This window comes from Camarhynchus parvulus, chromosome 2, assembly GCF_901933205.1.
Source record: "Camarhynchus parvulus chromosome 2, STF_HiC, whole genome shotgun sequence".
Taxonomy (NCBI): Eukaryota; Metazoa; Chordata; class Aves; order Passeriformes; family Thraupidae; genus Camarhynchus; species Camarhynchus parvulus.
In genome coordinates this window covers 33,438,564-33,459,408 of record NC_044572.1, presented here as the reverse complement: position 1 = coordinate 33,459,408, position 20,845 = coordinate 33,438,564, and the positions used below count along the sequence as shown (strand labels likewise).

Genomic DNA, 20,845 nt, shown 5'->3' with positions numbered 1-20,845 from the left:
TCTTATTCATACCGTGTATAACAGCAAGTCAGAAACATTTTTTTTGTTTTAATAATTCATAGTAATTATGTAAAATTTAAATATTAATCTGGAAAACAAATTCAGTATGTCACCTGTCAAAAAAATACATGGACACCGAAGTTTGCGCTGTTCTACAGTGTGGGATTTAGAGTGTAAATTTCCCTCTGTGCTTATAGAAATACATTGCAATATAAACAACAATTTTCACTCCAAATACACCATCTTTGTGGAGTTTCTTTAGCTATTCTTTTTGTAGAAAATGTAAAGTGGAAACCCAAACACAACAGAGTGTGTGTGTATACACAGTGTGTATATATATCTACACATATATATAAGTATACATATATTTATGTATATATAAACATATTACAAAAATAACTGAAGAATAAATTACACGTGGTAAGTCATAAAGTGATTAGGATATTGATATTGAAATAAAGGAAACCTCACTGTCAGGTTTAAACATGAGCTAGAAAGTAGTAACTTGTTTTATTTCATTACTTAAAAGCTTTTAAGAAATCATCATAAAAATGAGGATGTAAAGCTATAAGCGAAAGAGGAAAAAAAGCTTTTGAATGCAGAATTATTGCAATTAGATATAATGTAATCTGATTACTACTTCTAATTTATAAATTAGGTATTATCCTGTTTTTAAAAAAAGCTAGCAGGAAATGTCAGCATTGTTCCAAACTAAAAAATGAGAATCAAAGTACCAGTGACAACTGATCAAACTGTGTGTCATAGTGCTGAAAAATTACCAAATCATTAAAGTAAAAAAAGACATTAAAATTATTTTTTGTTGAACATTTACATTTGTAAAAGCTACATTTAATGTTCCAATGAAACAGAATACTTGAAGCCTTTATATGTGATTATATACAGCTGATACATGAAGGAGACATACTAGAGAGCATGAAGTACTTTCCCTCCCCCATTACAAAGAAAAATTCTAGTAACACTAGCTACACAAATAACATTCAAAAGATAAATATCAGAACAAATTTCTGTCAAAGTTGAGAAGGAAGTTATAGCAGTCTTAGATTTTTTTGACAGAATGACGAAGAAAATAAGAGAATAACAATAGAGCTTTAGAAAACAAACATTTATTTCAGAAACATCTTCATTTGGAAAACACTTGCTGGTGTACTGATAAGCTCCTAGAATTAAAAAATACAATTAGCCACAAAGGCTCTCCAAAGCTTGTGTTTCTGTAATTTTTGTCAGGTACTGAGGATGTGTTAGTAAGCCAGAACTGTAAAGTGCTTCAAGAGTTTAGCTCAATCTTTTAAAACAAAAGAAAAACCTACATTGTCTTAAATAAAAATGGTAATATTCTTCTCAACATTATTCCAGTTTTTCTTTTTAAATCCTTCCCACCTTTTAAATAAATTTGCTAAACATTTTTTAATGTGCTATCTTAAAAATAATATAGAAAAAAATCAAGTAATGATAATCTCTGACTGGGAGTAACAGCTATTTTAAACTGCTTTTAGTGATAACTTGTTGCTTTAGTTAAACATTATCACTTTTACATTAAAAATAGCATTGCTAACTCACATAGAAGCTGAGATGGTGAATAGATACATTTGTGCAATTCAGTAAGACCGAGCAAAAAGATACACGGATATTTATCTTACAAAGTGCTACCATCAACAAAATACAGTGGCTTAAAGTAGTTACCTAGGAGATGTTATTCTCAGGCTACTAAAACCTGTTTCTAAAATTACAGACATTCCCAGCTGGATGCTTTAAAAGAAAAAAAACATGCCCACACATGTTTTTGCTACCCCTCACTAGCTGTCTATTTAATAATCTGTTGTTTCTGTAATTCACAGGTTTAAAATGCTCCTTCTTTGAAAGTAACCACAGTTTTCTTTAAAAAGAAAAGAAAAAGAAAAAAAAGGGGGCATGTATTTACATCCATTTCTAGGCCGGTAACTACCGCACTGAAGTTAATGGGAGCTCTGCTAGGGTGATCAGACCCCCTAGCTCTTTTTAATAGCAGTTAAATGTCAAATATAAATACAACACCACCGTGAAACATACTCCTTTGACAGGATCTGGGACAAGACACTACGCAGCTGCTGTGAACAATAAAGAGCAAAACTGACGGTTAATCAAAATAAGTGTTGGTGGTTAAGAAGTTGTGTTCAAGCCTGCCTTTTGTTTGTGAAAAAAGTCAATATTCCAACGTGGTAACTACAGCCACAATGAAATCAGCAGCTCCTGTAACTCACAGAGAGTGGAGAGGGCCACATCCATGCAGGGTGTTACAGCTATGTGATCATCATCATCTCACAGAGGGAGATATTCCCCACTTCTGCTGCTGAACCAAAACACCTCTGCCAGCACCTTCACACATAGATGCCTAAAGTTAAACATGTTGGGTGAAATCCTGGCCTTAGCGAGGTCAGTGCAAAATTCAGCCATTGGTTTCGATGGACCTCATCCAGGATTTTCACTGGGAATGAGTATCCATAATTCCCTGGGAGCTGAGAATCTCCAGCAAACCTAGAAATGATGTAATTTTTATTTATATTTCTAAACTTCTAAGCAACCATGCTCAAGAATTTTTGCCTTCAGTACTTACGCATGATAAAACCAGTCTTTCCATAAACATTACAGAAGGACCAGAGGAAGATGTATTTATATCTCAAATTGTCAGCAGCATATAGTTTGTACCAATGTTGTTTTGCTGATGTTGCTGAGCTACTTTAAAAAGTGAGTACCTTGGTGGGGTGTGTAATTTCATCACCAATGTCAAATGACTTCTAAAGATGAAACTTCTCTGATGCAAATGACTAAAAGATGCTTTGAATATGTTTGATATGATATATCAACTTTTAAGATGAGGAATTAAGTTATCTTTATTTTTTAAATCTGAGACACGCACTCACTGAAGGAATTATTTTAACTGTCACATATGTCAGAAGAGCATGACTTACCCAATACTGAGATTTTAATAGTCACAAAAACATAAATAGATAGCATGTAGACCTTCACCAAGATACATTAAAAAAAAAATCACCAAAAAGATAGGTCTGGTTTGAGTATTTTGTAAGGACATATGGTTGCATTAACAATGGGTCTTTTAGATTCATGTTACCAGACAGCCCCGCTTGTGTGGTATACACATAACCAGTAAACAAAGCAGAAACTGCTCTGTACTGTCCTTAAGGTAGCAATATAGGAATGATTTTCATGATTCTTCAGAAGCTGGGCTTGCTTTACATCCACATGAAATGCTGTCATCACTAGGTCCGAGCCCGGAGGATGAACTGCAGAAAAGGGGAGAGGGGGGGAGGAAAAAAAAAAATAAAAGGAGGAAATTGGTTTTCACAACACACTCAAAGCCTGAGTAACAGAGGAGAACTTTAATTATCTCCAGTCACAAAGAGAGACAGGAAATTTGGACTTTTAATTAGCCATTTGGAGTGCAGTTGGATATTTTTTTAGCAAGATAATTTAAACGCGAATAATTCAAGTCTGACTAAATGAAATTCACATAATCAGAATGCAGATAATTGAATTTCTACTGCATTCATTAATTCAGTGTGGAGGTGTGTGTGAAGACTTCTATGATGAGCTGTCACAGCTCAATAAAATCTCAGTCAATTAATTTTTTCATTATCTTAGTATTACATCAACAAAAAAGAGAAGCATGTGCATGTGTATGTATGGATATATAATCTCAGAAAGTAAGGATATACAGAATTCACCTCTCTGAATCAGAGTCTGCATCGTTTTTTCCTTTTTTTTCCTCTTCATCTTCTATAGGAAAACGTCTGTTCAGAGAGGCGAAACTGAGAATGGCATCAGCAACAGAGTATTTGGTCTGTCCAGACACACAGGCCTCCATGTCCTCTGGGCTTAGCTGAGTCTGTAGGAAGAGGTGAAGCCTACTATCTGAGAGCAATAATGCATCTCGTAGGATCCTGGAAAAGGAAATAAAGGCAAATGTTTATATATGACCTGCACACACACACATATATATATATATATTCTAAAGTGTTTTCCCAGTACAAATTCTAAATGATGTCCTGCTTTTAAAGTTTTCAGATGAATCCTAAATTAGTAACAGAAGGCAATGAACATATTAAAATGATTAGGTGCGTGTTACTTTCTTATTACATTATTTGGAATTTTAGGTGAGTAAAAACATGAAGCTAATAGTTAGGCACATCTGCTATTAGAATAACTTCAAGGACATTTCTTCCACTTAACCATCTGCTATTACCACATGGATCAATTAATGATTTTTAAGCAGTTGGGGGCATATACTCTTGCAAAAATTTGGTTTCTTTTTTTTTTTAATAGCCAAGCTTTTATAAAAATTACAAGTCACCGATTTGTTTGGTGGAGTAAAGAAGTGTGTAAGAGACAGTGTGTAGGCAGAACAGACTTCATACATGTGCAACATCAGGACTTTGGAATACCTGTCAACATCTGAGCCAACACTAGCCAAAATTATGCTGATTTTAATTTACTTGCAGATAGTTTTCAGGGCCTCTTAAATTTTATTTAATTCCAGCTATTATTTTCAAAAATAGGTTTTAAAATTTGGTTCATATATATTTTAAATTAAGCCTCCAAATAAATTTAGCACAGAGTATTTACTTAAAACACATGAAATTAAACAAAATACAATATATTCCAGTAACAGAGAAAGTTGTAGAGAGACTTTTCCAAGGCCTGAGAAATGAGGATCATCATCTCTATTTTTAAATAAAAGATATGCAACTTTTCTTCAACATTTCTTTAAAGAAGGAATTCTTTACTATACAAATCCTAGAATGATTAACAACAAACTTCTTCAATTTGTGTATATGGTTTTACTTGTGTAATAAAGACATCAGAGGCTATGACCACGCCAAAGAATACTCCACAGAATATTATTAAAATATCTTTAAACATCTCAAAGCTACTCAGACTCAATACTTATTTATACCCGTTTAGGCTACAGTTTTTACCAAAAAAAGTCATTGCTGTGCAACAGGAAACAAGAGATGACATTAATGTAAGAACTAGTAAGAGCAGAAAGAAATATTGCATTTTAAAGGTACTCTGACTAAAATGAAAAGTGTAACTGATTAGTTCCTTCTCTTGAATAAGATTAATGGTGTGTTTGGACTGTAACGTTTTAAACACAAATACGTTCTGAAAACTGTTCTCTAAAGCGGCCAAGATTACAATAACATTTAATAAACACACAAAAGGATTTCTGGCTTCATTCAAGCCCATAAAAATCTGTCAAATTAAAATAAGTAGTAAGAGATATCTACATGAAACCACAAGATACTTGTGTGCATGCACATTTCACTTGCCTAGGTGAACACGCAGTCTCAACCAAACAACTCTAACTCTGACACCTTCCAATGAGGAAATGTCTCCAACAGCCCTAATGATCTACCAGGTGTGGGTGAAATTGAGCCTCAGAACGACCACATTTTGCTGAAGTTCAAAATAAGCACACTTTTCACACACAGAGAAAGCCTTTTTAATCCAATCTGAGTTCTCACAATTTTAATAGCAAATATCCGTCTGTAAAATCAATGTGGGTAATGTATTAACAGACAGAAAAACTTCTTTGTAGTCTAAAATCCAGCAAAAGCTGTGTAAAAATGATTCAAAACAATTTACAGGTCCACACACCTTGACAGCAACAGCTTCATGATTACAGTTTGAAAAGCCATCATTCAGCAGCCACTAGAAGAGGATTTCAGCCTTGACTCTTGATAAATGCACATTCCAAACAAAGACAAACATTGCAACAAAAAGTAGAGGTATCATTCCAAACAATAAATCCACTTTTATAGTTTATGCAAGCAGCAGAGTAAATATTCTACTTCTCTTAAAAAATAAAAAAAAACAACAAAAAGAAGAAAAACAAAAGAAAAATAATGTGCTGGAGTTTCCTGTAGAGTAACTACAGTTACTGTTTTTCCCAGGCACAGTGAGGAGATGCACATTTCTGCAATTCTAACATTTGCGTGTCTAATGCCAAGTAACACAGCAAAAAGCCAAGTCATTAAATTCTGTGAATGGCATTTAGTTTCGCAGATTTTCCTCTTGCTGTACCTTCAAAAGTTTCCTGCCAACCAGGGAAAACACGAGTAACTAACTGTTCATGAGATTACACTACACTTACAGCTCTGTTGCTGTTTGAAATGTATTTTATTTTCTTTATAAAATAACGGGTAATCTTTAAAATTGATTTTAGATGGTTTGAGGCATTACACCAGAGAAGTAATGAGCGCTAATGTCAATGATATTGGACACAAATTCATTTTAGCTTTATTTCATGTCCAGTACAATTCTGCTAAGCCTTGAACTGCAAAAGCACTGTTATTAACTCGGCAGTAACCTAACACATGGAACAGCAAACAAAAGTGATAAGAGTACAGACTGATCAGGACCTCAAGGCTACTGTCCTTTTTCTGCAGCTATAATTCAATTTCCAATTTTACTTTACATTGGACTCATTATTTCACAGTAATTTTCTTTTCTGCTTCATAGTGCCATCTGGAGGTGAAGGGAGTGAAGAGAAACCAAGGTGCAGAATTGGAAAGATGTTCACAAAGCTAATCACACCCATACTCATATATGTGTATGTGTGTGTTCACTATGTGTTCACATTGAGACCAAACACTCAATGCATTTTGCAAGTCATTTAAAACCATCCTGAAAGCAGATATACAAATACCTTTTACCTCATTGTACCCTTGAAGAATTTCTGTTTTCTCTTAATTAAAAAATAACTGCTGCTTTTCCCACCTCCTCTGAACCAAAAGGTTAGACTGCTTTTTAATTGCAAGCTTCAAGCAACCAAAATGTAAAATAAATTCTGCACTACCCCAGAAGTGCTATGCTTTTCTGTTCAAAATACTCTTTCTTCAAGGGAATACCCACACATTTGTCACCAGATGGTACTAGTAGTATTTAGTGCTGGTATAGCAGTTGCTCTCTGGGGGCTTTTGCTGTCCTGGGGGCTCACTGTGTGAAGGGCTTGACATTTAAAAAGTAGACTTGGCTTCAAGGACTTAAAAAATTAAAATTACAAACCACCACCTAACAAATTAAAAAGGCAGGAGGAAGGGAGGAGCGTCACAACATTAATACTCGGATGTGTTCACGGAGGCCGGACGCGTGCGCAGTCTCGACACAGCAGGGAGAGCTCCCAGCGCTGCTTCTGCACTTTCACTGCAGCCCGAGCAGGCAGGGCTGTGCTCACAGTGATGGAAATCAGCGCTCCTGGAGAGTCACGGCTCACAGTAATCATTCCTATGAACTGACTGAGCACACTGACGAGAACAACACACCTTCTATGCACGCCTGCAAGAACGAAAGGCTAAACCCTGCAAGTCTTGATCCCATCAGCAGTCATTACTTGTCAGAGATTTCACTCCTCTTGGCCAGATTGCTCACATGCATAATGACTACTTATGTGATTAAGGGGGCTGCAAGATAAGGCTCTACATTACAATCAGAGATAATAAAATAATTTTTTATTCATAGCCATGTGAATGTTTGTTTGTAAGCTTTCAGTAAATGCTCGTGATCTCTAGACCTTTAAAGAAGCAAGACTGAAAAACATCACAAGCAGAAGAAATAATGTCATTTTTGAGGAAATGCTGGATACTATATGAGGAATATTTCTCTTTTCCTGTGTTATGGCAAAAATATTTACAAATGAAAAAGCATGTGTTTTTTGTTATTTGGACAAGGTCCAAAATCTGGTTTTCTTCACCATGATTTTATTATGTATATTATACACTGTTCTGCTGGAGAAAAACAACATATGGCTGAACAGTACAACTTAATCCTAACTAAAGATTTCCTGTATCTACTGTAACCTAATACAATGACAGATGCATACTTGAATGTGTGTGGAAGGTTAACACTCCGATTTTGTTTTCAACAAATTTACTCTGCCCATTTACAGCAGCTCACCAGAGCAAGGGAAAAACCCAAGGAGCTGAGAGACGGATGACAGCCTGTGCTGTAGTGCCCTCTGTTGAGCATCCAGCCCCTCAGCCCCAGCCCACACCAAACAAAGCCTCAGTTTCCTCTTTATAGAAGCTGACTGTGCTTCCTCCTTCACATTTTATAAGGGAGGAAATGTTACTAATATCAAGCAATTGTGAAGCAACTGTTGGGTATGTGATAATGCGCGCGGTTAGGAGAAGATTAAGCCACATGCGCCTGCTACACATTATTCCCTCACCAGACAGGAAACAACAGCAAGGCTCCACTGCAGAGAGGCAACTTGCCCAAGGTGGTTCCACCTGCCCCACAACTGCCAATGCTCCTGCCTGAGCCCCAGTCTCCCAGTTTCCACATCCCTGAGACAGCACCCAGGAGACACCTCCAGAAGAGACCTCTGACCCTGCACCAGCTGCAGCTCTTGGGACTGCAGTGGAAAAGGCAAGGAGGTGCCTGACGCCAGACACCTTCAGAAAATGGCTCTGCCTTAGGGAGATTAATTCTGAGTGGCTTCCTCACTCTGGCACCCAGCAAGCCCAATGCACGGCCCTCTGCAGCAGCAACACCGTGGATGCCCTCTGTTCCCTGTGGATCTATGCATTTTTAGTCTCAAAACTCTCAGTGTCTTCCACCCCATCATAAACTGCATGTCTGAAAAGTAATTGAAGAGTAATCCTTCTCCCTAAATCACATAAGTTTTTGGGATCCGACTATATTCAATAAAAAAAAGTCATCAAATGAACTCAACTTCATTCAAAATGGCTTTGTTAATTAATTTTCTCATGAGCAAATCCACCTGATCTCCTCTGAGGGTAATCTAAATCCCAAAGTTAGACCTGCACAGCCACAAATGCATGAAAGAATCTTGCAGAAGCTAAAATTATAAGACAGTGTTTTAACTTTGGCCTCTAGTTTAAGAATAAACTTTTCTGTGAATTCACAGGCATCCTCAAAGAACAAGGATACTTAGCAGGAAAAACACATAATTTTCCTTATTCTTACAAAGTAATTCATAATTGAAAAGGGGCTAGCTCACTTCCGTTAATGCAAATGGCCTCTTGAAATATTAAATTATGCCCAGACAAGAAGTGAGCTTTACAGCTCTTCATCACTCAGAGGTAATAACCTGTAAGACAAGCAGATCTTACCCTGCATTTGTGCAGTAAAACCAAATCAAAATGGGACACCTGTTCCCAGATTTCACCAAAGTCTAGTGCTTAACTTCCCAGCTGTTGGCCTAATTCTTATGCTACTGTGCTCAGCACGGAGGGGCTTCACAAAAGCTCTAAGTACACACTGTGCCCTGTGCTAACTCACCCTGAGTGGGAAGTGAGGAAAGATAACAGAGCTCTGTAGCCATCCACATATAGGCAATATGGAAGTGTTCCCAGGGCCAGAAGCTGAGCACTAGACAGCCTCCAGCTGCTCAATCCTGGCTCCAGCACAACCAGGCACTACAGCAATCTGGTCACATAGCACAGGGCACAAACCTGGTCATACAGGCACAGGCACAAACCAAGATTTTGAAAGATCTAAACCCGCTCTTCAGAGATGTCTCGGATCCTGGTAACACCTGGGAGTCCTGCATCACAAGCAGGCATTTAAAAATGTTACCTGCAAACCTCTCCCCAGACAGATCCACATAGGCTCCAATCTAATTTCTTCCCACTGCCACAAAGAAACGCCAGTAGGATTGTGAGCTTGTCATTGCTGGGGTGAATGGAGCTCTCAGCTTAGCAGTTTTGGGTTAGGGTCCCCCCCTTTCTACTGCATCAGAACGTGCAGCATCCAGATAAAGACCTTCAGTAAATTCCAGTGTGTATGTTTATTATTTGTATTATATGCTTATTACATGTAATATCTATATAACAAATGTATATTGTTCATATATGCCTATGACAGACATAGAACATACATCTATACAGAATATATGTGTATATTTTACATACATATGTATATTATACCTATATATTATACATAGGTATATATATATTTTATACTAACTCTCGTTAGGGAGTTCCACAAAATTCAATTTCACAAAAAGAATCATAACCTTTGGTTCAGCGTCATAAATGGGGGTGGGGAGAAAGCATCACGGCAGCTGAGCCAATAGGAAGGTCCTTCTGTGAGCAGCAGCAGCAGCATCAGCACAGCGGAGCCAGCCAGCAGAGGGCAATGGCACAGCACATTCGGTGCCAGGCCAGTGCATCTCAACAGAACCTCTGAAAATTCCTTCCAAATGCTCCCCACGGCTGAGAGAAAGCTGGCACTTTTCTTGCACTCAAGTTCAAACACTTAAATAATTCCCTTACAATTGAGTTGCTTCTTTTCCCACTCCTGGACTAACAGCAGCATAGTGAAATGTTCCACATGCTGTCATTTTCTGCTGTCAGTACTCATTTCAGCTACAGTCATCCACAAAATTGGAGCATGAGGATGTCTTTTAAGTTAATCTACCTTTCTGTTCTGACTTTTGAAGTGCAGACAGCAGTTGTAAACATTTCTGATGCTGATATACCTTGTTATCAGACTGGCCTCTTTCAAAATGAGAATGTTTTTTGAAATACAACTACTCCATGGGGCAGCACAGCTAAGACAGAAGTGCTCAGACACTGGAACCTGAGCTACCACACTCTTCATATTATCACTGACATGCTTCTAGGAGCATAACCCTTCCATTTCACTGCTTTTCTTTCCTGAGGTGTAAAAATATCTTCTAATCCTTTTCTGCTTTCTCTTCCCTGTCTCACGTGCCTTCAGCCAGTATTTATTGGCTGACCTTTTGGCCACAGATCCTATATAACTGCATGCAGAATATTATTCCTGCAGCAGTTAGCTGTCCCTGCCTTCAGCTGCTAAGCCTAACAAATATACCTCAGGAGCAATGATTTGTTGTCTGTTAGGGAGGCTTATAATGCACTGACTGGAAAGAAGATGAATAGCCTCTAGCTGCAGTGTTTCACCATGCCCTTACCCCGAGCAGCAGCTAAAGGCAGCCAGCAGAGGCACACACAGCTCCTGCTCCAGCAGCTGCGAGCAGCCTGCCGTCACACCAGCAGTGCCAGGGCACGACAAGAATGGTAGAGAAAAGGCAGAAAATTACACCAACAGGGGCTCAGCCACTGCAGAAGGTGAAGTGGTCATAGCAGTGGGACTGGGGGATGCAGCACTGAAACTCATACACTGCTCCCTTGTAATGCAGGTCAGGGTCTAGCTAAACCTGAGGAATGATTTTATACAGATTGCAGCTGCAGTGAAAATGTCACAGCTGCTAGAGCTTGCTTATGCTAGTGGGACTGGTAAACAAAGCAATTTGCATTTTAGGAAAGCTCTGTGTTAGGAGATCTCACTAGAGAATTCTCCCAGGCTCACAGGGGTTTAGCCCACAAAGACACTGATTTTCCATGAACATAAAGGGGGGGCTTTCTTTGTACAAGAATATCCAGCTCCTTATTGAAAGCTAGAAACAGACATCACAGTGAAAGATCTCCCAAACTTAGTATGCAATTACAAAGTGATTTAAATTTAAGCCTATTATCTATAATCAGTGCAATGAAACACAATGGAAAAGCGCCAGCTGAAGCCTCCTTATAACCAACCCTTAGAGCTGAAGTCACGTGTATGAATTATGACAGTGCAAGTAAAAAAATATAACTAAACGTGTAGCATGTACAGATGACCACATGGTGGCTCTCAAGTACCAGAGATGAGCTATTTTAAACCAGAAATTGATGACCTCATAAAAATTCCAACCCCTCTGGATAGGCTGTACTCACTTTTCCAGGAATTCTTGTAGACCCTGACGGCGATGGTCCACGTGATTAGGATTGTTCATGTTGAAAAACGGAGTTCTGGATGGCAGTTCAGGTAGCTGTCTTTATAAACAGGAAAAAAATACACAGTAAAACCAAATGTAAAAGAGCAGAGAAAAATGCAGAAAGCAAATGGCAACCCCAAGCATGTGAAAATCATGGGTTATGTTCCAGAAGCTTTTGAAATCAATTTGGGAACACAAGGTTGAGAAACTGAAGGGCCTCTCACACACCTCAAAGGGGAAAAATAAATTAATCTGTTTTTTCTGGTCCAGTTGTTAAGCCTGAATCCATGTCTGGCTGGGTCTCTTATGGTGTTTGCATGACCTAAGCACATTGAAGAAGAACACAGAGGAGGTACAAATACCTACACTAGACTGTTATTTCTGCTACTCATGCATAGCAAAAGAAAATACAAATCAAGTCTCTCACAAATTGGAGGGGGGCTCACCAAAAAAAGGTTGTAAGTACAAAACACATTCTTCTGGGTTTAAAGCCCATAAAATGCATTCTACAGAATAAACTTGTGCTAAGAAACACAGGATACTTTCCAGATCTGATTTCTGTAGTTCTCTGAATTAGGATGAAACAATACTTCCCTCCATGACTGACAGATTATTAAATATATAAAGTTGCTCACATAAGCACTGCATTGCTCTGAAGCCTCTGCCGGAGCCAAACAAATTCTCGATAGCGTCGTCTAACACAGGATGTTTTCCTTGTAAAGCATATACTGTTTGTCTGTTGGGAAATAAAAAACATTTACTTTGCAAATCAGCTTAAGCTAAAGTGCAGGCATGGTATTAACAACACATCCAAAATGTTATACTAATGCCCGAGACACCAATGGAAAGCTTGACATTAATTCAGTTTATGTTAAGGGCTGTGCTTTACCTCAGGCAGGACTGCTGACAGTTTCTACTGCTTCTCAGGGAAATACTTTTCATTGCCTTCTTTTTAAAAGCAAGGTATTTGGATTACAGTACAATTCACAGTAACAGGAAAAACGGATCTCAGAAAAAAGTTTCAGTAGATAACGTCTATCTTTGCAGGGGAAAAAGATTCTACCTATTCTAGTTACAATCCTGCAAACAGGTACACAGAGTTTTTGCAGTGTGCAGTCCCAACTTAAATCAAACCAAAGAAACCAATGTGGCTGCTCTCTGCAAGTAGCAGCACTTGGAAATTTTGCCACAGAAGACCATTAGCTCACTAGGAAAACGCCAATTCATCAAAAGAGAAACAATTTGTGGAAATTAAAAACTTTTGCCAAATTTTCCCACAGAGCATACACTTAGATGAAATCCCATATACCAGACAGGACTCCATTAATAAACTGCCTGCAGTCCAGCCCACCCTCCCTGCCTGCCAGGAGCCATAACAAGGTGCAGTCTGTAGAGAGCACAAAGATGTCAGCCTCCTGGAACAGAGGAGCACATCCAGGATACCACACAGTTTGAGAAGAGAAATGCTCTAAGAGCTGAGTAGAAGGGGAACTCAGCTGGCCTAAAAGCCAGTTAGACACAATACTTGGAGTCCACTGAGAAGTCTGGATGGTAGGACTGACCTAGGGACTTGATCTCCAAAAGCCCGGGCACTGTGGTGGCAGGAAGCTGAGTTGATAGCTTCAGAGATGCCGAGTGATGGATCATATATCACTGTATGCTGGCTTTGGCTGGGGGACAGTTAATTTCCTTCACAGTCGTTGGGGCTGTGTTTTGGATCTGTGCTGAAAACAGTGCTGGTAACACAGGGATGCTTTAGTTATTGCTGAGCATTGCTTGTACAGAGCCAGGCCTTTCTCCTCCTCACCCCAGCCCACCAGTGAGCAGGCTGAGGGTGCAAGGGAAACTGGGAGGAAACACAGCTGGGACAGCTGATCCCAACTGACCAAAGGCATATTCCATACCATATGGCATCATGCTCAGCAACAAACTAGGGTGGAGGCTGGCTGGGGAGTGCCACTGAGGGACTAGGTGGCATTGGTTCCTTGGTGCTGAGCATACGTTTTCATTTGCATCACTTGTCTTTCTACAGTTTTATTTATTTTCTTTTTTTTAATTACTTTTAATAAAATTTTAATTATTTTAATAACATTTCTTTATCAGTATTTTATTATTGCTATTTAATATTATTAATAGTATTATTATTAATGTTATTACTACATCTCAATTATTAAACTGTTCTTATCTCAACTCACAGGTTTTCTCTCTTTCACCCCCCCAGTTCTCCTGCCTCCATCCTGCTGGTGGGGCAGGGGGGATGTGAGCAAGCAGCTGTGTGGTGCTTAGTTGCTGGCTGGAGTTGAATGAAGACACACTGGGTCTAAACAACATCTCCCAAACTGAACAGTCACTGAGAAAGCTTTAATACATTTTTATTCAGAGGCACTGATGTCTGTGAAACAGTAATACAGCACCCACCCTGCCAAATCTACAGAATTTCTATTTACCAGAAATGAAAAATATAATTGATTTGGAAGCGGTACTTGAAGCACATTACAAATTTGAAAGTTTCACAACTCTGATTGCCACACAGGAGAGAAGTACTTATCACACAAACATTTAATAAGTCATCATTTGACTGCTTGCTCTCATACACTAACTGCTTAACTCTTCCACACAATAAGGAAATGCTTTCGGTCTTGTGCCAAGCATAAACCATGTAACTTGGTGCTCTCAAATACCTTCATTTTACACTGCAATTAAAATCCTTGGATCTAGATTGGGCAAATTAGGATAACATCTTCCATATGTGATCCACCAAAGAACAATCAAGAAAACAAAATTATGTATAGGACAGATTTAAGGCAAAAAGAAAGCACCATAATGCCAAGTGGACTCCCATTAATATATGCTGGACTACAATCACAAACCCAAATGCAACCACTTCACACATCCAAGCACCACTAAATTAGCATAATATGAATGTCAAGGTACACCGAAAACAACCACACTGCAGCAAGCAATAACTTGGCAAAAAGAACTGAGGAGAGTTTAAAGTACAAATAACCAGATAATTACTTGAAAAGAAAGTTGTTTTCCCATGAATATCTGAACATCAACATTCTTCTACAACAGTAAGATATCACCGTCTGCAACAGTCTTCTAGTTGATAAGTAAAGCTAAGGATTGGCTGTTGCAAGACACTGTGGAATGCACATGTGAACACATTAGGTTCCACCCCAGCGCTGCTAAACCTATGACATGACATGGCCATTGGCAAACCCACTTTACCTGTTCCACTGCATCCCAGTTGTTATAAAGATAATAATAGCCTCCAGCATCCCAGAAACAGAAATTCCATTTATACCCCAAAGACAACCCTGGCTTGGACAGAAACAGCAATAAGAGCTCAAAGAATCTGTTCTCATATTTTTATACTTACGTGAATAAATATCTCATAGTCTATGTAAGAATGCCATGAATCTTCTTTCTGTATCCTGGGGTCTCGCACCAAGACAGTTACAAATTCCTGTAAGTGCATAATAAAAATCAAGCAATTAATTTCAGAAGACAAAGGCAGCCTTAAGGACTCTCTTGATTGTTCTGCTGTTTCACAAACTACTGAGTCAGATTAAAAGCTGAACTGCTGTTTTATTGAATTTTGCAACCCTAAAAATGGAGAAGCATAAAGCAATGAATCATCTGAGCTACACCACATGTCTGGGAAAGTCCCTGCCAAATTGCTAGCTGAAAAGGAATATTTCAGATTAAGTAACACTGTGCAAAGTCATACATGTTTCATGCATGGGAGACGAGATCTTGGCAGGGACAAACTGAAAATCTAACACTCAAAGTCACCCATGTAAAGGAGAAGGAGGCAGGCATTTCAGGCTTTTCCCACATTTGTAATCAACACTGACAAAGAGCACAGCTGCAGATGCAGCACTGGGGCACTTCCGTTCCATCAACCTGCCCAAGGAAGCAACACAGCTACACTGTCCCATTTTGAAGGGACAATCATATAGAGTATTTCTTGTAGAAGTTGTCATATCTAGCTTACTTCCTTGTGATTTCTACGTTTATATAATGATTTAGAAGGATCCCAAAAGAGAGAGAGAGAGGGCCCGTGGACGTTACTATAATGTAACACTAATGGGAATTGGAAGAGACTGAAGAAAGAAATGTTTCTCAATACTCTCAGCTAATGATCAATATTTTGTTGTAGAAAAACAAAACCAAACCAAACCCCAAAATCCTGATAAATCTGTATATTCATGCTAGGATGGAAAATATTCCTTTTTATATATATATATATATATATATATATATATATATATATGTGTGTGTGTATGTATATATATATATTAAAAAAAAAAAAATATATATATATATATAAATACAAAGGTCAAAAGTGTGCCTAAATACCATCTACCTCTGGAGCAAATGTAAAGGCTGCCGTACTCCAATTGCTTAAATAAACTATTCACCCCAAGGCTAAACCAACCACTTAGCAAAGACTTAAAGAAAAGTATCACTTTAAGCTGTAGATGTATTCCCCCTGAGAGGAAGGCACTGCGCAGGATCTCCAGGTACAGGAATCAACTGTGGGAGGAATGACAGCATCTCTGGTAAAAAAACATGCTTTTTTTAGTGCATATTTGCATAAATCAAGAAATCTTGAACTAGAAAGCTCTCAAAGAGTGTCTTCCTATGTCCAAACCAAAGACATAAGAAATAAAAGCTTTATTCCTCAGCCAAGTATTCTCCTCTAACACACACTTGCATGTACCACCACTGCAAACCTTCAGCGGACTGACAGGAGAAGAACAACCTTGAAATGCAAAGATACACTTTTTTCTGGACAGCCATTGCACTCTGTAGGTAGCAGGGAGACATTCAAGGTCGGGATTAAATAATTTCCCTCCCTGATTTCCAGGTGTTACTGAGATGGGGAGCTTGTGGCCTGATGGCTGGACACAACTTCTGTTTTTATGTTCCTTAGCCCAGCTCCTGGTCCCAGGGGTGTCTGCTGTGTAATTGGTGGTTACCTTTCTGGTGAGTATCATGAACACCCTGCCAAATAAAACACATTTGAAAGGCTCCTCCTGCTGCCTCTGCTGCTTCTTTCATCGCTGAAGAGCACCAGAGGGCAAATTCTTCCCTGCAGTTTTTTAACCCCAAGCCAGCATGACACAAGAGGAACAAATGATCAGAGCTTTAATCATTTCTACCAGCTGAGGGTCATGCCTCTACTTTTACAAAAACACCAGTGGGACATATGAGGAAGTCACTTTTGTTCCAGAGAAGATATTCAGCAATGTGCCGAACACAGGAGAGGACACCATTTTTTGGGTTGTTTTTCTCCACCTGCCTCACTGCCTGTAATATTTATCATACATAGGTAGGTAGGTAGGTAGATAGAGCAGACTATCAGACCCACTGTACCATCTTTTTACGTCGCAAGGTTTTGTCTTCCCCAAATTCCTATTTCCCTGTGTCCCAATCTTCTCCAAAGCTGCAACCACTTCTCAACATACTTTCTTTCCTTTGCTGAGCACTGAATGCATCAGTCCTGCAAGTGGAAGAAGAGAAATTATGCCAAGAATGTTCGAACTAGACACTGCACTCATTTTCCCTTCAACTGCTGCAGCACAGGAGCCACAACCTCAGGCAGCCTGCTTATAACCTGACCTCAGCCTCCTTCCTCTCATCTACTGCTGTATCAGCTTCTTGTTGACTTTCCTTTTGTCCAGGTTCCCCAAATCACCCCATTTCCAAATAACCTTCCATAACCCTCTCCTTTGTACACAATCAAAACAGTCTTTGAAGTAAAATACTTCTTTCAAAGTTTTACAGTACCAAAGTATTGTGACTAAAAGTTGCTATTGGATAAGATGTTGGTTAGCTATGGCTTACCTTGCAAATCATTCTAGACCACAAGATTTACATTGGAAAACTTCTGTACACATCTGTACAATTAACTAGTCACTGAGTTTCAACAAGGAGGAAGTTAAAACCCTTCAGACTCTACCTACCAAAGAAATAAGACCTGCTGTATATGCCATGGCAGGAAGTGTCTAAGCAGTAAAGAACTGAGCCAAGACAAAAAATGATGTGCAGAACAGCATAGCACCTCAGCAAAACACAGCCCTCAGACACAGTCAGTGTCAGCTTTGATATGAAACACTAGGATTTCAACAGAAGACTGGGTGTTCCTTTTTTTCCCCCCTTACTTACCGAAAAAATGACAATATTGAGTTTAGAATGAAGCAAGATAAACAGTAAGCAACTAGAAATGAAAAATAAAAATGTACAGCCTTTCTCAAGATTTAGGGTTACTTCCCCTATTCATCTCTTGAATCCAGGAAGTGTTATTCCCATTACAGATTTTGCTGCTCTGAAACAGTGGCATTGCACATGTAGACTGTTCCTTCTCTTGACCTTTAAGTCTTCTCCAGAATACAAGATCCCACTGGGAAAAGAGCATTGCTCTAATCAAAGCAGACCTAACCAGCCAGTATAAGTGATGATCCACTACCAGAAAAGATACCTATGCTTTTGCGCCCCTAGAGTAAAGGTCAATATTCACAAACAGGCTATGTTATGGTCCAAGCAGAGTCAGGTGGCAGAATACCCACTTCTCTGTGAGATTGCTGTTATATGCTCAGTGCATCCTGCATTCACTGGTCACAAACAACCAGAAGATTACAGCAATACTGGGTAATAACTGCCTTTCTCCTCTCTATGTACTCCACTCCCTCCCCATTTTGCTATAAAACTGAGGACACTCTCAACAGACATGTCTTTTCTCAAGTAAGGCACTGTACACCTGGGGGAGGTGACGCTGACCTCTCCCTCCCACAGACCACTTAAAGACTAACTTAATCACCTGTCACAAAACTATACTGCAGTCCAGCTGTACAACACAGGAGACTCAGTACAAAGACAGCCGAGGTTTCAGGGACTTTACATTTTGCCAGCTGCAATCCTGTACAAGGTGTCTTCCCCCCATTGCCCAGTGCTGCTTGGTTTTTCCAGAACTACAGATCTATCTAGCTATTATGTCACACTACACATACTTTCAGTTTTGTTTTCTCATTGGTTTGTTTTCTTGGTTGTGTTGTTGGGGGTTTTTTGAGTGGCACAATATATATATCAATGCATGCAAGAATATGCATCCTGTAACGCTTCAGAGCGACAATTCTCTCAAAACCAAAATTTGCTGTTAAAAGTGTCCAGGCTTGGGCAAGGAGGCCTCTTGCACTGGGAACAGTATATACTCAAAAGAAAGGTACTGGAAGATGTGGCATCTCCATTTATTCCTTCTCTCTGGAAACTACTAAATTCAGAGGCAAACAATTTTCTGTCCAAACTGCTAAAGCTATAGCTTTGATAGAGAGCCCAGCAGCAATACTGACCTGAACATCCTCATGAATATTCAGAATCTTCAAATCTGCCCCAAACGCAGTCAGAACTACTTAACAAGCAGAAATTGCAGAGCAGTTTCTCTGGCTGCATGTGCCTTTTAATTCCTGGCTAAAGCAGCCAGTTTAAGCGTGGCACTGGTGGTGTTTTGCTAACCTGTCCTCAAGGCCAGGAGCAGTCCGAGTAGACAGGGTCACACATAAATGACAAAACAGCCAAAGTGACACCCAAACCTGGATTACACCTACTCCCTCATGGTTACAGATCTATGCAAAGAACACGAGTGTTGACAGGAGACTTAAGGACAGCACTGAGGTCACATAGACGCAAGCCTGGAAAAACAAAATGTTCCATTTTGGATCTGCCTCAAAAAGAAAAACAACCCATAAAGGCAGCTGAAGCAAACACAATAAATCTTTCTCTTTTAATTTTTCTGTTTCTTTTTTTCTTCCCCTTCTCTCTTTTCTTTTCTTGGATATATTTCTGCATAATGCAATAGATTCCTCAGAGAAAAGGATAAGGCAGAACCCTTCCTATACAGAATCTGATCACAAAAAATGTGCCTTTCTCAGAAATCTCTTAACATTTTCCTACAAGGAAAATAGGAAATCTGACATGGAAATATCTATTTTTAATATGAGGGGAAAATCTACCACAATAAGGAGGAATAAAAATAATCTCACATTGGTTGACTATTTGTATTTAATCACTTCAGCTGCATTTTAATTCAAATGTCTGCGCTCAGGACTGTATCAGGTGATGAGCTTGTGCTCCTATTATACATATGATTAGTCAATAACCCCTGAAGAGTAATTTTCCACAAAGCTTCCAAGAAAAATAGCATATCCCATCAGGTTGCCTGTTAGTAAAAGGATCAGCCATGGGACTTTTCATGCTGTGGATGTTGGCATCTTGACTCCACGCATGCTGTGTAGTAAGGCTGATAAGGAACTAAGAGCTGAGGCAAAATATTTGTTGAAACCTCTAATGTTCATTGGACTGAGCAGAAGAGAACATGCAAATAGGATTCTTGTGGTCTGTGCAGCTGGTAATCAGAGATCAGATCCAGATCCAACCATTGTCCCTATAAAATATCTAAAACTGATAAAAAGAAGACTCCATCCAAATCTTTCTCTCCCGTCTCAGTGTCTGAGCCCTTTATGCACAGTCACTTACTCTGAATGAAAATCTGATTCTTCTATCAGATTTTAACAGAAGGAACTGGCACTGCATCATTCCAGAATATTCTGTATCCTGGCAACTAAAAGTATGAAGAATACAACCAGTCTTCCCTGATCCATGCGAATCTTAATGAAATTCAATCCACAACTTGAATCCTTTTTTATTAAAGCTTAGATACCACTTACCTGTATTTCATGTTTTGGCGTCATCTTCACTGGTTTGTAGTAAAAAAAAATCAACCTGGGAAAAAAAAACAGAACAGACATCATATTGGTATTTAGTAGTTATTTAAAGGTCATTATCACTTTTGCCCTTTATTAGTAGACAGTGGAAAAAGCCAGGCATAGTGCCATATATGACAGAAAACCCACTGCATTACCTGTATCTCAGAATTTATTCATTTTTAAAATAATCCCTTTTTAGAAGCACTGGGCTAGTCCCCTTCTCTATGTATTTGTCATACTTGACAGTCCAATT

At 38.9% G+C, this 20,845-nt stretch overlaps 1 protein-coding gene across 2 annotated transcripts; it reads right to left on the bottom strand.

Moving 5' to 3' along the window:
- Window positions 1-819: 819 nt before the first annotated feature.
- On the bottom strand, window positions 820-20,603 carry SNX10 (sorting nexin 10). 2 transcript variants are annotated; one of them, XM_030943583.1, is made up of 6 exons: window positions 20,554-20,603; window positions 15,204-15,290; window positions 12,457-12,557; window positions 11,781-11,879; window positions 3,741-3,956; window positions 820-3,299 (listed from the first exon to the last, which is right to left on the bottom strand). In XM_030943583.1, exons 1-6 carry the CDS (start codon window positions 20,575-20,577, stop codon window positions 3,221-3,223), a joined length of 606 nt encoding a protein of 201 aa, XP_030799443.1. In that variant the 5' UTR covers window positions 20,578-20,603; the 3' UTR covers window positions 820-3,220. The 2 variants fall into 2 exon arrangements, with proteins under 2 accessions (XP_030799443.1, XP_030799444.1); XM_030943584.1 differs by lacking the exon at window positions 20,554-20,603 and adding an exon at window positions 17,207-17,333.
- Window positions 20,604-20,845: the final 242 nt, after the last annotated feature.

Coding starts and splice junctions, on each gene's coding strand:
- SNX10 (XM_030943583.1), bottom strand. CDS start 20,577: ATGACGCCAAAACATGAAATACAG. Junction 12,558..15,203: donor ACTATGAGATATTTATTCAC/GTAAGTATAAAA, acceptor ATTTCCCAACAG/ACAAACAGTATATGCTTTAC. Junction 3,957..11,780: donor CTACAAGAATTCCTGGAAAA/GTGAGTACAGCC, acceptor TTCCTTTTCCAG/GATCCTACGAGATGCATTAT.